The sequence below is a fragment of the Crinia signifera genome, chromosome 1 (assembly GCF_055691185.1).
Source record: "Crinia signifera chromosome 1, ASM5569118v1, whole genome shotgun sequence".
NCBI classification, from domain to species: domain Eukaryota; kingdom Metazoa; phylum Chordata; class Amphibia; order Anura; family Myobatrachidae; genus Crinia; species Crinia signifera.
The window spans coordinates 296,859,079-296,877,819 of NC_139217.1; the positions used below are offsets into that span (position 1 = coordinate 296,859,079).

An 18,741-nucleotide genomic window follows, 5' to 3' on the forward strand; every position below is an offset into this window, starting at 1 on the left:
TATATATATATATATATATAAAAAAAAACCTGCGCCCCCAAAAAGTTGCTGATCAGTTAATTTATACTGATCAGCACAAAAGGGGGGGCAGCAGTCAGTTATATAAAAAATATATAGCACAATCTGTCACTATCTCTATCTCTCTCTCTCTATCTCTCTCTATCTCTCTATAACTATCACACTGCAGCAGCACAAAATATAGCACTCTCTGTCACTAGGCCTCTCTATCTCTCTCTCTCTCTCTCTCTCTCTCTCTATCTCTCTCTATCTCTCTCTATCTCTCTCTATCTCTCTCTATCTCTCTCTATCTCTCTCTATCTCTCTCTATCTCTCTCACTATATCACACTGCAGCAGCACAAAATATAGCACTCTCTGACACTATCTCTCTCTATCTCTCTCTATCTAACGCTATTACACTGCAGCAGCACAAGTTCACAACACAGGAAGTCACAAGTAACAGGATCCAGGAAGCATCCAGCACACTACAAGCAGTGATGAAGCAGGCAAGATATTTGCAAGGATCAGGTAAGTATTTGGCAAGGTTCAGGTCAGTATACTGCGGCAGCTAGGCACGGTGACCGCACTGCACGCAATTCCAGACCGGAATGGCGTCTGCAGTGCAGTCACCGTTAGTTTAAACCCCCCTCCATGGCTGTGATTGGTCCGTCGGTCCGACGGACCAATCACGGCCTTTGGGGGCGGGCGGGGTGAGGTGGGGTGACACCAGTGTCACCCTTACACCCCGCGGTGATTGGTGCTGTACTTTACAGCACCAATCACCTCCGATCGCATGTCACCGGCGAACGTTATTCGCCGGTGACACAGAAAACGCTGTAATTGGCTGTTCACACTGAACAGCCAATCACAGCGATCGCCGACGGGGGGGCGGCATCGCAGCCCCCCCTGGGCATGCACGGACATGTCTGCTGTCAGGGACAGCAGACATGTTGAAACTGTCACCGCGTCTATAGACGCGGTGACAGTTACAAGCCATGACGTACATTTACGCCATGTGTCGGGAAGTACTTCCCGACCATGACGTAAATGTACGTCAATTGTCGGGAAGGGGTTAATACTAAATATCTGTGCAATGTTTCTTATTCTTGTAAATTGACTTTGTAAGAACTTACCGTTCGGAGTCCATCCTGGTGCTAAACATGGGATATAGTGGGTCCAGAGGAGCCAGATCACCTATGCTTTCGCTTTAAGAGGCAGGCTGCTCCCCTGCTGCATCCCAGAAAACCTCAGTACAACTTCAATAGAGACCACTAGGAAAAAGTACTCAGTACAACGCCTGAACGTATGAACATGCACAAACATGAACTTTAACCATGAACAAGAAACAGTATAAATACTTACTGAGCGTAAAGATAGGGAGTGCTGTGCCACCAGGATGGACTCAGATAAAGAACATTAAGTTATTACAAAAATCCCTTTTTCTCTGTCGTCCATCGTGGTGGCACAGCTAACCATGGGACGTTCATGAGCCGGCCCTTTCGGATGGTCCGCAGCACACAAAATTTGCTTGCCCAAAAGAAGCATCCTCAGGTGCAATCTTGTGAAAACGGTAGAAGTTGGTAAATGTGTGAACAGAGAACCAGGTAGCAGCCTTGCAGTGCTGCTCTGCCAAAGCCCCGTGACGCATAGCCTAGGGAGAGGCAACCAACCTTGTGGTATGGGCATTGATCCTAGGTGGAACTGGTCTACTGACTTTTGTATAGGCAAATAAAATCACCGGCCTCAGCCAATGAACAATTGTCTGCTTTGATGCTGGACAACCTCTCTCTTATGAGCATCATACAATACCAGCAACGCATCAGTCTTGTGAAAGGAAGCAACCCTACCAAGGTAAATCCTGGGGCTCGAACCACATCCAAATGCAACAGTTTGTCCCTATTTTTAGCCTTCATCGGAGATAGAAAACCAGGTTCAGATGAAAAGCCGACACAACCTTTGGCTGGAAAGATGGAATAGAACTTAGAACAGCTCCATTATCATGCAAAATAAGAATCCAGGACAAATCCCACAAATCCACCAGAGGACAGTAAAGCGGCTGGATTTGCACCACGCCCTGCAAAAATGTCTGTTCCTCCAGTAAAAGAAAAATATGTTCCTGAAAATAAAATAGATAAGGCCAGAATCTGAACCTTCTAAAGATTTGAGACTCAACCCTGCCGTAAGTCCATCCTGAAGAAACTCCAGTACTCTAGACAGCTTAAAGCAGGAAGTATGAACCTTGTGGAGCTCAAACCACTGAATATATTTCTTCCACACCCTATGATAATTGGTGGAAGAAACAGTCTTCTGAGTCTGTAACATAGTCCGGACCACAAAACTTTCTTAACAAGGAGGTCTCAAAAGCAACGCCGTCAAAGCCAAGAAAGTGAGGTCCTGATGCAGAAACGGACCCTGTCCTGTAACAAGTCTGGTCTCAGAGGAAGATGCCACAACCTGGCATCCACCACCCAAGCCCTGGGATCTCTGACTTTGGAACAGAACCGAGGAACCTAACAATTCTGCCAGGAAGCCGTCAACCCCCAGGGCTGCACCAGGCTCTGACAAATCTCGGGGTGCAAAGATCACTCTCTTTCCATTAACGGAGTCCTGCTCAGGAAATCTGCCACTACATTCCGGATCCCCGGAATGAAAACGGCAGACAGGGCCAGCACATGGGCTTCCGCCCACCTTAGGATCTGGGACACCTCGAGAATTGCTGCCCAGTTGTGAGTCCCTCCCTGGTGGTTTACATACAGCACCGCTGTGGCATTGTCGGATTGAATCTGAACTGGCAAACCTGTTAAGACTTCTTATGCCTCCTGAAGAGCCCTTAGAACCGTACGAAGTTCCAGTATATTGATTGACAGAACAGACTCCTCTGGTAACCAGAGACCCTGAAGCCTGAGATGCATGGTTACTGCACCCGAACCCATGAGACTGGTGCCGGTCATTCCATAGTTTAACATGTTCCTCTGGCATGAGGTAAAGACTGTAAAATTTTCTAGGAATGACCATCCTCTTCTCCAATCAGAGCAGTCAAGGCAGCATCAGGAGGAAAAAGACACCCCCGCTTGCACTTTAACAGACCCTCCGCCTGAACCGGTTCGTCATCAGAAATTTATAACGTATGATGTACAGCCATACTCAAATCCTCCACTCCTGGAGTTGAATCATCTAACTCCCCTCTCTCTCTACTCCAGGGTCATCCTTGGGTAACCCCCCCCCCCCCCTACATAAAACTGGGGTTTTCTGGGATGCAGCAGGGGAGGAACCTGCCTCTTAAAGTGACAGCATTGGTGCCCTGGCTCCTTCAGACCTACTACATCCCATGGTTAGCTGTGCCACCTGGATGAACAACAGAAACAAATATTTTTTCAGATGCTCCACACTGCCTGAGTACTTATTGCCTGCACTATCTGCACTTTTGCATAGTCCTTCAGTTGTATTCCAGTTGCCCATAATCCACAAGGTCATCTATGCAACTGTATTCCATTAGAACAAAACTTACTCATCATATTTTATAAAATAAGTTACATCTTCATCATCCACATAATCGGAGTAAGACGTAGAAGGGGTGGTATCAGGAAGATGGGCGTGCTCTGGACTCAAACTTCCATTAGTCCCTTTGTAAGAGTTGCCACCTTTAACTTGAGCCTTGCCATTCTTATGTCCTTTTGTGGCTCTGGTAACATTTTCAACATGCGCTTCAAACCATGATCCAATGCTTACATCTCGTACATCCACCAGCTCGTTGATCTGGAATCATAGAGAAAACAAAAGTAAAAATAATGGTCGTAACATAAAAATTCTGCAGTTTCAAAAAACTTTCTTCTCATACAACATCAGAACCCCTAACCCTTTCAAAGATTGGGCAAGTCATATGCTGCTGAAAGCTTTAGGAATGCGTCCTTCCTTTCAGGAGCACGCAGATATCTCAGAGCCTTAGAAATGACTGCAGACGGTCTCTTTCAAACAGGTTTATTCACCGTACCGTACCTTACATAGCTCGTTGGTCACATACTTATACCATGTAACACAAATAATTCCTCCCCCTTATGGGAGGGGATATTACCAAATACATACATGTTCACATGCTACACTCCCCTAGTGTGGTGTTACAAAGTCTATAACTGGTTTGACGTAACTTTACTATGCCATCTCCGATGACATGGAAGAGTGTATTTCCCCATATGGGTATCATTAGTAACTTTGACTTATTTACAGAACCTGAAACTCAGAAGGAATATATTTTAACCCATTCAGCTTCCTGTACACAAGATAATTATATATAATGCTAGTACATATGGGTCTTTATAATACTCTGTACTGACAAGAATTATGCTATGGTATAAGTAATATAATGTTGAGTAAGATAAACTATCATTTACTCCCTCCTTTTTATAATAATTAAACATTACAATTGAGATTACATTGTTTACATACAGTAGTAAACAAAGACAAAAATACAAAAAATTATTATAAATATAAGAAAACTCATAGTGGTCGGACATCTTACAATTCAAACTGCCTAACTATGCAAAGTATTAGTCACATCAGATGGTTCTAGTGGGTTATAGCCCTGAGAACAAGGTAGCTTCTCCCTGTCGTCAGAGAGCAATTGGCTGTTCGCTCACATCCATCGGAATAGACTGATTCTCTGCTTTCTGTGTCCTTCCAGATATGAGTTTTTTGAACTTGGTTGTAGTTGCTGCGGACTGACACTGTTTTAGACAAATAGAGAAAACACACATCAATACCTTAAAGGCAAATATAAGCAAGTATGCATAATCCTATAATTTTTGTGCTGCAGGTACTATGCATCCTAGGGTGCAATTCCCATAGTCGCCATAAACAAACCACTTGTAGGCGTATTTCCCACATAAATAATATAGATTCTTTGGGAGAATTGGAGGTATGTTGTCCCACATTCTCCTTAAGTTATCCAATCATCTTTCTGTCTTTAGACTATCAATTACAAACTCGTTGGAATTGCTTCCTGTCTCATTCATTAAATGTGATGGGGACGAATGTCCACTCTCCTCCTCCTGAGGTAGGACCTTGAGAGCAGATCCAACAGTTTGTAGTGTTAAGGGTATTCCCTACCAAATTATGCAATTGCAACAACATGTTTTGGTTTTCTCCAGTAGGGGCCTTTCATCATTCTATGCATGTTTCCTCAGGTGGCTGTCCACAATACTCACAAATACACCTTGAGATGTGTGTCAAATTTCTACATTCATGGTTAGGGCTTACTACTTCCCTTTTTCTCACATAATGTGGTTTGGGATAGACTATAGAGGTACTTGTACTGTACTGTTGTTATTAACATAATCTGGTGCCTCTAGTATTGTACATAACCATATTATTGCAACTATTGTGGTTGCCAAACACATAATACATCCCCATAGACTTTTATCGGGTTTGGGCCCCAATAACATCTCAGCAAACTGCATCTTCAAACTTAACTTTGTAATCGTTTATAATGGGAGGCATGAATCCATGTGTCCCTCCCCTGTAGCTTCACTGATGTTGGTGCAGTCAGTAGGACCTGAAATGGACCATCATATCTGGGCTCAAGCGATTTCCGAACATGTCTCTTAAGATACACCCAATCTCCTGGCTGGAGATGATGCGGATTGTTTTCTGCTTCAGAATCTGTAAAGTGTGTCCCCCATCTGACTCAATGACATCTGGGACACCATATCTACAGACAATTTCTGAGAGGATTTTCTTAGCTGTGTTCCTTGCTGTGGCCTTTGCTACAGCGAAAGCCTTCACCCATTTTGATAGAATGTCCACTATTACAAGTGCATATTCATACACTCCACACTTAAGCCTCTGAATGTAGTCAATCTGCAGTCTCTGAAAAAAGAAGCTGTTGCTTTTGGTATTGCCCCTTGTGGAGTTTTTACTCTTATCCCTGGATTGCTTGTTCCACAGATCCAGCATGCTTGTGTATGAAGTGTTGCTGCTGATTGGAATCCTGGAGCAATCCATCTCTCTTTAGTGATGGCAGTCATTTGATCTTTCCTAAGGTGGGTCTGTCCATGAGTGACTTGGCACATGGCTGAGTATAGTACTCTGGGTAGACATAACAGTTCATCTTTTTTCCAGAGCTCTGTTTCTTCATCTTTTGCCGCTCCTTTCCTTTGCCATTCTGCTTTTTCCACTGGACCTGCTTGGTCTTGGAACTTCTTTAATTGCTGCATATCTGCCATGTGTTGTGGTTCTTTCGTTTCCGTCACAACCAAGTAGTGGCTTTTCCTACTGGCTGGGCTTTTGCTGCTTTTTTAGCTTCTGCATCTGCAAGATTGTTTCCTCTTGTTTCTTTTGTTTGATTCTTTGTGTGTGCTTGAATCTTGATGATGGCAACTTTGTGTGGCTTCATTAATGCTTGAAAAAGTTTTTTTAATGAGGTCAGCGTGCTGTATCTGTTTACCTGTAACTGTTTTAAAGTCTCTGTTTTTTTTTCAGTTCAACCCATAGTCCATTGTCACTCCCCATCTGTATCTGGAATCTGTATAAATGTTCGCTGTTGTATGCTCTGCGTGCTCCAATGCTTTAGTAAGGGCCACAAGTTCAGCTGCTTGTGCTGATAAGTGTGCTAGTAGGGCTCCAGAAGTTACTACTTCAGTGTCGATAGTGATGGCATATTCAGTGTAGGGTGTGCCATCTTCATAGTATCTGGACCCATCAACATATAGTTCGTAATGAGCATTGGGTATGGGCATATCTTGGACGTGTGGCAATGTCTGGGTTTCTTGTTCCATCAAAGCAAGACAGTCATGGGAAATTTTTTTAAGTATTAGTATTTTCCTTTTTTTGTCCTCACTTTCAGCTTCTGTATCGACTTCCATTCTCTGGGCTGTGTTAGATGATACTGTGCTGACAGAAGGCGCTTGTCCCCCTCATTCTCCCTCCTTTTGAACATTGATGTTCATACTCCTTTTGTTCCGGCAACAGAGCTGGTAAGAGTGTCAGGACTGAGGGTAGTGCACCTCTTGATTGTCACGTTGGTTGCACACAATAGGGACACTTCGTACTTGGTGAGTCTAGCCGCTGAAAGATGTTTGGTTCTTGCTTGTTGTAGGATTTCTGTAACGGCATGTGGTACTTGTAGAGTTAGTTCATGATTAAGAACAATGTCTATGCACTTGTACTTCAATACAGCAGCCGCTGCTACAGCTTTAATACATGTAGGTGATCCTTGGCTGATATTGTCAAGCCTGCTGGAATAGTAAGCAAGAGGTCTTTGTCTTGTTCCGTGGATCTGTGTTAACACTCCCAAAGCATGTCCTCTTTCCTCATGGCAATATAAGGTGAAAAGTTTTAGAATAGTCTGGCAGGTCTAAGGCAGGTGAAGAAGCAATGGCCAACTTTAGTTGCTGAATTGCTTGAGCCATGTCTTCATCTGTTGGATGTGGACCCTCTGTTTTGATGGCCTTGCATAATGTTTGCATGTAAACTGATGCAAGAGGTATCCAGTCTCTGAAATAGCCCACCAGGCCCAGGAATGACCTGACTTGTTTCACAGTCTTTGGTACTTTGGCTTGCAGTATTAGCTGCTTTCTGTCTTCTGTCAGGTGTTTGATGCCTTGAGAGATACAATGTCCAAGAAAGATGACTTTTTGCTTACAGAGCTGTAGTTTTTCTTTTGAAGCTCTGCAGTCTTGTTCTTCCAGGAACTTGAGCAGGGACACTGTTTCTTGTTGGCATTTGTCTTGAGTTGTAGTAGTTAACAAGAGGTCATCGACATACTGGATAAGCTGAGTTTCTTCTGAGAAAAAGGGTCTCCAAGCCTGGAGAACCAGTGACATGGCTTCAGAGTAGTCACTGGGACTATTAGCAGCCCCCTGGGGTAATCGTGTAAAAGATAACAGTTCTTGAGAGTCTTTAGTGATGGGCACATCATTTGCCAGATCGATCACCGTAAACCAGGCCCCTGATGGTGGGATCTGATTCAGCAAGGTGTGTGGATTAGGCACAATGGGACAATTAATTAACAGTCTCTTGTTGACCTCTCTGAGGTCATGAATCATTCATGAAACAAAGACGTCGACCATGGAGATCTACTTTGAACAAGGATGCCGGACTGTAGATAAGCTTGTAGTTGCTTGGTGATGGCGACTCTTTGATCAGGATTCAGTGGATATTGCTTTACGGATACTGGCACTGCTCCTGGCTTTAGTTGCAGTTGGACAGGTTGTACGTTCAGCTTGCCAGTGTCCATCTTCCCCTTAGACCACAGCTTGTCTGGTACTTGGGATGTGATCCAATCTGGGAAGATAACTTCAGCAAAATCTGTAATAGATGACGGGGAGAGAAACTGCCTATACCCACAAATGACACAAAACAGACTATAAAATCCACTAATGAGCACACATGCTACACCTGTGCAGCCTAACAGAACACTCAAGCTATAGATCCATAGGAGTAGCTGTGCCCACAAATACAAGAACAAGTGAATAAGGCAAAACCCCAAAAACTAATGCAAAACCTGGAAAGCTAATCCAGAGAGACCATACAAACTAAACACAAAACAGAAAATTTCTAACGAAATACCCAAAACAGGAATGAGCCACTCTGTGGCTTGTAACAATGTTCCAGTAAAGTATCATTGGTTATATTAGGCTATGAAAGATAACATAGTCACATATGAACAACAATAGGAACTGTGTTTATTTTAGCACTGCATTTTTAACGTAAAACTAAATTTCCAAATAATTTCATAGTAAAGAAGTATAACGTTCCCTTCAAATACTCAGTTCTTATTAAATGCACACATATGTGTTTGAGTATGTGTGTATATATCCACATATTTTCTTACTTTAAGGAAAAATTCAAGTAGTAATACCCAATGAAAATTAAGAAATATCTGATATGCAAAAAAATACACTTAATTGTACTGAAAAGTTTGCTATGATTCTATAAAAAGAGAACAGAAAATAGCAGTCAGCTCGTATCTTTAACTTTCTACTAAGGAGACAAAAAAACAAATGTTACTGTCACATAATTGTTTAAAAAAAAAAACAAATTAAACATACAACTTAAAATACTGATCAGATTTCTAAAATAAAAAATAAAAAGACAATTTTAAAGTCAGCGCTATCAATCCTGAAAAAAATGATTCTTGTAGCTAGCTTACTGCAATAGCAGCTGTTTGTCGACGTCACATGCATTGAACATAAAAAAAAGACATTCACTGTTACACATACTGTGTTAAGCATAGAGCAGCTACGTGATCTTTCGTGACCGTCATGCAGTCAGTTAAAATCCTTAACATGCTCAAATGTTAAATACTGAATATTTAAATACACTTTAGTATTAAAATTCACCAAATGCAAAGATCATAATTGCATACATATGAATTAGACATGCACATTAAACATTACAAATGATTACACACATGTAATGACACAAATTTGATGATTTTAGTTCATCACTTTGAACACAAAACTGTATATTTGATTCTGCTCATTGGTAATATAGGGAAAATTAAGATATTCATTTACAGTATTTTCCAAAATCACCAACTTGCAGACTTTTCAAACATAAAGCTTTTTATTTTCTCAGATCAGTTGTTTGATCTGGGCACATCTTTATTTATTCCTATGATTTTTAAATAAAAACAAAACTTTAATTTCTTTTTATAGTTACTTTGGATGCCATTATTTTTATCTGGATTTTTATACTGTCTGTCTTAATTCTTAATTGCTTGCGTGTCCTAGCCTCAGATAACCCATCTTTGGGTGGACTTTCAAATGGCACCTCCTGTTTCCCGTATTTTTTATCTTGTAATTCCTGTAACACTGTAAGCCATAAATTAACTGTATCTATATAACCTTTTTTCCTGTAGCCAATGAGCGTTCGTCACTTGGAATTGCTTCCATGCAACAGGATCTAAACTTCTATCCTTATGAAAATTAGCCCTTCTTAAAATCGAAACGATCGATTTATACCTTCCCTTTCTGCTACAACCTCTAGGGGGGAGCGCTCCATTAACCTTCCACTGTTCACTCCCATTGGATTAATTACTTCCTGTGGGTGTGGCCTTTATCCACGTGCGTAAAGCAGTGTGTAACGTTGTGCAGAAAGGTAAAACAACTGTGCTTCTATTGGCTGAAGTTTAATATAGATGCGGCTTTCAGTTCCTTGTTTTCAATCTAAGTCAAAATATCATAACCACCTATCAGGACAATAATATGATACCACTTTTATAACCTGGGCAGACACCCTGTTTTGAGCACTTTAAAAAATGTATTACTGCAAGCAATTCTGTTATATGCACCTTACACTTGTTGTTGTTTAAATGACAATTAGACAGACAATCCGTCACTCACACCCCAACATGTACGTAAACACTTTTAGTTTTATAAGGGCTGTATCCTAATTAGTTCAAAATGGCTTCCAGGGTCAAATCTTTGTAATAAGGCAGGTCTAGCCTATCACAGCATATTCCAAAGAAAGTCTTAGAAGCCTATTGAACTTTATTCACACCTTATAACTTATTTGTGTTTACAAGACAAACAACAAAAACGCTTTTAGAGCACTTTGTCCAGCGTTAACCAGAAGTAATACCGGACTCAGATCGCTCCACTTACAAGCCTCGTTAAGATGGCCAATTCATACAACATGAAACATGTGCATACAAAATTCTGACAAAACAAACAAAAACTCAAAAAATAAAATAAAAAAATAAATAAAAAATAAATAAATGAAAAAATAAATAAAAATAATAATAAATAAATAAAAAAAAAAAACAAACACAACTTATGCAGTCATATCCAAAGCTGTGCGATATCCAAATGCTCTATATATGGGTTTTTTATATGAAGTTTGCAAGAGAAACGCAAGTGTATATTTATGCTCTGCCTTCTAAAACAGGGATTCTGAGAGAGTAAAATATATACATATATGTTTATATATATATATTTTTAAAAGAGATTCCACTCACCTCAGATCCCTCTGTAAATAGCAGACATAAATGTACGCGTTCCTTTCTTGCTTCTGTCATCCCAGGACGGGCCACCACTGAAAGCTTTAGGAATGCGTCCTTCCTTTCAGGAGCACGCAGATATCTCAGAGCCTTAGAAATGACTGCAGACAGGTTTATTCACCGTACCGTACCTTACATAGCTCGTTGGTCACATACTTATACCATGTAACACAAATAATTCCTCCCCCTTATGGGAGGGGATATTACCAAATACATACATGTTCACATGCTACACTCCCCTAGTGTGGTGTTACAAAGTCTATAACTGGTTTGACGTAACTTTACTATGCCATCTCCGATGACATGGAAGAGTGTATTTCCCCATATGGGTATCATTAGTAACTTTGACTTATTTACAGAACCTGAAACTCAGAAGGAATATATTTTAACCCATTCAGCTTCCTGTACACAAGATAATTATATATAATGCTAGTACATATGGGTCTTTATAATACTCTGTACTGACAAGAATTATGCTATGGTATAAGTAATATAATGTTGAGTAAGATAAACTCTATCACTGCATACACACGGTACAATTTGACATTCATTTTGACTATATAGTCAAAATCGAATCGGGATCGTATTGAGATAGAACATGTTTTAAGCTTTCTATCACGATTCGATGCAGATGCTCGCTCCTGTTCAGCTGAAATCGACAAGCCAAATAGACAGCGCAGCAATGACTATATAGTGCAAATCGAATGTAGATAGCATAATTTGTATGTAAATAGTACAGTTAGTAAAAGATTGTATAGCAATCGAATCTTAAGTCGAATAAGCAAAGGAATTTTGCTGTGTGTACACACCAATACACTAGCAAATACAATGCCCAGACCTTTATTTTGTGAAAGTGGAAAAATCTCTTCCAAATGGCTCATGTAGAAAAAAAAGTTGATAAATATGATCAATAATGTAAACTAAAAATACAGCAGGCAATTTGCTGCTTTAGTTCAACAGCTGGAGAGAGCAAAAGTTACTTAACCTTTGAGTGTCAACACTGCTGTAAAGGTCCATACACACTGGGCGACTATGAGCCGAAAGCCGCTCAAAACAGCCTGTGTGTATGCCCCAGCGATGAGCACTGCTGCGCGCTCCCGCATCATCGCCACGAAAGCCGCTCATCTGCTGGTTAGATCATTTGCCAGTAATAACTAAAGTGATTCATAGTTTTAAACCCTGCCAATTTTGCGGATATTTTGCACATCTCTCACAGCAACGCTGGCACTCAAAGGGTTATTATGAATATTATAAGATCTGCTTCAGTATAAAAGTAGTACTCCATAGAACAAGTCAATACTACTAAAATCTACATACATTGAAGTCAAAGACACTCAATACATTCAACTCAGTCTAAATAAGCATTATTACATTATAACACAACCACTAAATTATTATTTTATATATATTCTCTATATATAAGTGCAGCAATATAGAAGTTGATATTACCAGCATTAAACTAGAACAGAGTCTGGAGAAATTGTCATAAAGAAAAGATTTAAGACTATAAACTACATAACATACAGTTCAATAAATGTATAAGCTGTAAATCAAAGTCTTTGCAGTCTACACATCTAATACAGTGTCTGGTTGTTTATAAATCACTTGGCACCGAGTACTTAATACCTTGGTGGTAAATACCTGGTTTACAATGTTTACTTTTCATTAAGAAGCCCAATTAACTGTGGAAACATGTTCAGGTACTTAAAAGCTAAACATTTAAAAGATAATAAAGACTATTATGTTGTTAGCAGGTCAAGAATTAAAAAGGAAATTATTACTGGCTGACAATTAATGTGGTCATATTACCAGGCACAGGAAAAAAAAATGACAAGCTGTAAGGTGGTAGAAACATCACAGCATTGAAGTTCTAGGTTGTAGTCCCATTCCTCTCTTTGGAATTCCTAGAAGAAACCTATGCAACCAGTTTCCCACAATCCAATAATATGCGGGTAGTTCAATTGGCTCACAACAAAAAGTAACCCTAGCGTGAATGAAAGTGTGCGTCTATATGGTAGGAAATGGGCTGTAAGCTGTACCAGAGACTGATATGAATGGGGAAATATTCTCTGTGGAAAATGTGTGTGAATAGATAAAGGAATGTGTTCTAATATTTCTTTAATATTATTATTTTTTTTTTGCAGGGAATAACTGCAATGTTATGTCTTCCTGGATTATTTTATTTTTGCAACTTGAACTCCAACAAACAATACTGTGCGTACACACGGAGCGATTTTTGGGGCAGTACGGATGGTGTAATAGTTAGCATTACTGCCTCACAGCACTGAGGTCATTCCCACCTAACTGTGTGGTTTGTATATTCTCCCCATACTTGCGTGGGTTTCCTCTGGGTACTCCTGTTTCCTCCCACAATCCAAAAATATACTGATAATCTAATTGGCTCCCAACAAATTAACCCTAGAATGTCTGTGTGTACATGCGGTAGGGAATGTAGATTGTAAACTATTCTCTTAAATAAATGTTCTCTGTAAAGTGCTGCAGAATATGTGCGCTATATAAATAACTGTTAATAAATAAATACATTTGACAAAAGATATGGTCAGTCGCCACATCCAGTAGTATGCCGTTGTTGAGGATATCCTCAGATTGAGCTGCATGTACAGACTACAAAGGACATTGCCAATGATCCACAAGAGCACGCATTATTAACAATATAGTGCGTGCATACACACTGCACGATAAACACAAACATGTATAGTGTATAAAATTACTGTGGTGTACACACCTTAAGTATGATACATAAAGAAAGGAAGCAGACAAGAGTATTCATGTTTTTATACAATGAAATCCAAAGCTGTATATTTCTCTCTTGCCACCCCCCCCCCCCCATTCTTTTCTCTCTTTCCCCACCCCGATTCTCTCTTTCCCCACCCTACATTCTCTAACTCTTTCCATACCCACTCTCCTGCATATGAACATATTATGCGTGCATATTTGACAAATGGATACATAATTTGCATACATTTAATAGACCCGCTATCATTAGGGGAGTACATGGTAACTGGTGCTCTTCCCTTTTTTCTGCATCTAGGGTTTTCCACATTCCAGACCACTGCTTGTCAGTGATACATTGCAAACCAAGTTCTAGCGTCACCTCTTCACATTTGCATTCAACAAAGCATTCCCATTTCTATGCTGTTACACAAGCAGCAGCCTATTCATCTCTGCGGGAAACAATAGCTCCATGGACTGCTATGACCCAATTGCACACTGCAAATGAAATCCTTCCCTATCCAAAATTTATTAATGTGTGGGGTACTGGTGGCATTACAAGCACGTGCAGAACTATGCAGATTTTATCCATTTTATTCTTAAGGGCAGTGAAAAAGGAGCAGGACTAACTTCAGATCATAGCGATCACAAAAGTACATGACTCACTGTAATCCTGCAGAGATAGATCTGCAAAGTCCTGTGTGCTATAGCCGCTATCACCATACAAGGAGACACCCACCCTGTTACATATAGGTTATCAAATGCCAAGCACTATGAATGGTGACGTTTATACCAGAGTTAGCTGACCGTGCATGGTTGCACAACCATTGGGATGAAACTGCTCAGTCCACAAAGTGCTTATTTCATGGTACAGAAAAAGTTGTTGCCAAAGCCAGAAGCAGCGGTAATAGATCATTTAGTGATGGAAAAAAAACAAAAATACTTTTCTAAGAAGTCATGGTGGAGGACACAACACTTTCAGCAAACTTATGTATATTTTTAACACTTATTGACCCAACTCCGGCATCACTAAAACCAATTCAATAATCCAATATTGGAAAAAGGTATGCAACCTCCACAATTAACCAACAAGTAGGTTATGATTAAAAATCATTTTATGTATTTGATCCATAACTTTTCCCCAAATAATGCCCCCCCGTCGCTCCCAAAACTGTGTCGCACAAATACTTCCGCCTCAGTTTCTCACAAATGCACTCTCTTTTCTTCTCTATCTGACAAATATATATATATATATATATATATATATATATATATATATATATATATATATATATATATATGCCGGCCGCCAGTGTATATAAAAAGTTTTTTTCTGTATAACCTAATTAGATGATATTTTTCTTAAAAACCTCATATTTCAGGTGTAAACTATGTCTATACGTAAAGTTAAATTATTCCCCTTCCGTTAGTGCTTCTTTTATTTTATTTTCCCTATATAGAAGATACAGTCCTTTGACTTTAGACCACCTGCGGCAGCTTAAACTAATGACTAGCACCGTTTCATTCAGCACTAGTATAGAGCACCTTTTTGCAGTGTCCTGATTGGATGATCATTCTGATAAATATTCGGAGCTGACGGTCACAGGCCACGCCCTCTGACGAAGTTTTACTACGAAACTAGTTAGGGCGGGGCCTGTGACGTCCGCTGTGTGTGTACCCGGCTCCCCTGCACGCCTCTGTTCCTACGGCTTCCAACGACACGCTGTTCTCACCATCGGTGTTCCCAGTGGGTGATCCTGATTGGCGATAGTGCTCCGGACGGCTGGTAGGAGTTTGCCGGGTCGTGTTGTATATACAAAAGCCTTGTGGTACCCAGCCCACAGCGTTCTTTTTTATGGTACAAGCAATTGTTTGTCTCTTTTTTTTTTTAAGTGGTTTTATGATCATTTTAATAAAACTGTCATTTATGCACTATGGAGCGCCCCTCCTGTCCTCTTTTTTGACATATATATATATATATATATATAGCGCAAGAGAGGCAGAACAGGGTACTTGTGGAGTATCACGGCTCCCACGACCTTGATCGGATGCAAAAAAATCGCATCGAATGCGATGCGATCGCACCCGATTTTGCACTGAAATGCATCAAAACGCATTGAAATGTGTAGTAAAGTTCTGAAATGCCCCCAAATGCCATTTTTCATAGTGTACCACCCCCACTGTCAACGTCAATTTGAAGCGTGGCGAGCGGCGGCGGTATGCATCCTACGACCTTTTCATACCCCCACTATCCACGTCGGCGTGGAGTTGAGAATAGAAAGTGTGGCGAGCGCAGCGAGCCACTGAGCCCGAAGCGTGGCGAGCCCCGCGAGGGGACGCGGATACCTTCACAGCTATACGCGTCCCCTCGCGGGCTTCACAGGTATCCGCTGCGCTCGCCACGCTTCGGGCTCGGTGGCTCGCCACACTTTCTATTCTCAACTCCACGCCGACGTGGATAGTGGGGGTATGAAAAGGTCGTAGGACGCGTACAGCTGCGCTCGCCACGCTTCGGGTTGGCGTTGATATTGGGGGTGGTACACAGTGAAAAATGACAGTTGGGGGCCAATTAACATGTTTACTACACATTTCAATGCATTTTGATGCATTTCAGTGCAAAATCGGGTGCCATCGCATCGCATGCCATCGTATGGCATCCGATGCGATCGCATACGATTTTTGAACAAAAATCAGTAAAAATCGCATCGCATACCATCGTATGCCACTACATATGGCATACGATGCCATACGATGGGAGCCGTGATACTCCACAAGTACCCAGAACAGTTTTATTTTGTTAAGTTCAGTGTTACAGGCAGCAACATTCTCATCTGAATCATGCCCCGGGTTTTCCTCAGTCACTGCAGGACACACCCTTTAGTGGCAATAGGTACGTCCATGGGTGGAGTTAGATACGCCCTCTCAGCACGCAGCACATTTTACTAGCAGCTAAAATCGCACTGAAACTAGTTTTCAAAAGATGGCAACTATGTGTTAAGGAAATAACAAAATATTGGGAAAACCTCTTCTAAAAAACTGAATACAAAAAGTATGAAAAGTTATTTCAGACTATCCACAACAGATTATATAGTCTGATTTTTTTAGAGTAGAAATATTATATGTTAATAAACTTCTGTTGACTTCCCAATGGAGGAATATTTAATGGGGGGGACAATGCTATCCACTGCCAGCTTGAACACTGTGGTAAGATGTGAATTATATACTTTAGTAAGAAAACATTTATTCAAGGTAAAGCATCTTTTTTTTTTGTAAGACATGGTTGGTGGAGAAATATAAAACACCTGCTTGCTTTAGTGGAGAAAACTGGTCCATAGAATATTTTTATATATTTTTGTGACTTGATGAAGTGAAGCTTGCAATAAATGTTGAGCTGTTTAAAGAACACCTCTCATTAATAAAAGCAGCATTAATGCATTACTATCATCTTCGAAACTCCAGTTTCCCTATCTCTAGAGAGTGGCAGCTGGAATGGGTATCAACTAAACTGAACATCGAATTACAATCGCTAGTAAAGAAATTCTATGAACAAAATAGTAGATATAATATGAATACAATAGGTGACTAGAGAACAACAGGATGGATGGGTACGCCTAGTGACTAGTTCTAGGTTTGATTTACAGAGTCTTATGCCCCCATACATTAGGCCGACTTCCCTGAGCTCCTCGGGAGAGTAGATAAGATTCGGCACTTGGTGTGCTATTTTTTACATGTGATAAATCAGATGTGATTTATCACATGTAAGCCGGGGGAGCTGCAGGAGAGCAGGGTCTGGGGTAGCGGCAAGCAGGGAGCGGAGAGCAGGGTTCGGGGTAGCGGCGAGTGGAAGTAGAAAAAAAAATCCTATTCAAAAGACTGGTCCACCCAGTCTTTTGAACAGGATTTTTTTCTATTCTCCTTCCACTCGCCGCTACCCTGGACCCTGCTATCCGGTCCCCACCCACTGAATCAGAGCCCTGCTCCCCCAGACCTCGCTCCCTGCTGCATTGATGGTTGCACATAAGATAGATCGTCAGACCTCCCGATCTGAATCGCACGGGACCGCGCATCGGATCAGATCAGATGTCATGCACTACGCATTTTGGGCCTATTTCACCCAATTTCTTGGCCCGATCCTCCAGAATCGGGTGCAATCCAGTCCAAATGGAGTAGTGTATGGGGGCCCAGGGAGATTGATTTGTGAAGAAGCAGATTGTGTTTTCAATGTGCTGACTGGTTAAATTGTATAGCTACAAGCTATGCTTAATTTTATGAGGAACTGACACCAGGTTATATGGATTGGATTTTATGATGGGACAAAGCAGTTGATTGAAAGCAGGGGTTATAGGTGAAGCACTCTTCCATCAGGCATCCTGATGCCTGTTCATGATCTAAGCTGTAAGAAAAAAAGAAACACTGCCCAGGAATAATCGCTACCCTATAGTTAACACTGGTATATGATATGTTCTTTGTGTAGTACAACAGATAACACCAAGTGAAATAAGTACAGTCCTGATATTCTGCTTTAATACGCAGGTCAATTCAATTCAGTGCGCAGTGACTTTAAGGAAGGAGATCCAGTAGCTCAGTGGTCAGGGAACTCGGTCCTCATTACCCCACGCAGTATATGTTTTGCAGGTCTCCTCACAGAATCACAAGTGAAATAATTAACTCCACCTGCGGACCTTATAAAATGTGTCTGAGTAATTAGTACACCTGTGCACCTGCTGGGTTACTAGCAAAACATGCACTGTGTGGGGTAATGAGGACCGAGTTCCCTGACCACTGCAGTAGCTAATCAATTCAGTGGGTTGTTAAGTCACAGAATGCTGGTATTCGTGAGTTAGTGCCCAAAACAGCATTGACCACTGGGTATAAGAGCCCAAAACAGCATAGTGGCAGCAGTTGAGTTAGAATTCACACCCAGGAGGGGTACCAGAATAACTGCTTCTGTTGGGCATATCAGAGCACTCATGTTCATTCTAGCACCCTGCACCTCTAACAACCCGTGAAGTTC

At 41.0% G+C, this 18,741-nt stretch overlaps 1 protein-coding gene across 1 annotated transcript in view; it reads right to left on the reverse strand.

The window, feature by feature from the left end:
- Nucleotides 1-18,741, reverse strand: part of UHRF2 (ubiquitin like with PHD and ring finger domains 2) — a 109,714-nt gene that overhangs the window by 47,107 nt on the left and 43,866 nt on the right. The window contains exon 3 of the mRNA XM_083185990.1: nt 3,507-3,754. Within this exon, the coding sequence (XP_083042116.1) occupies nt 3,507-3,754 (248 nt within the window). The remainder of the gene's footprint in view (nt 1-3,506; nt 3,755-18,741) is intronic.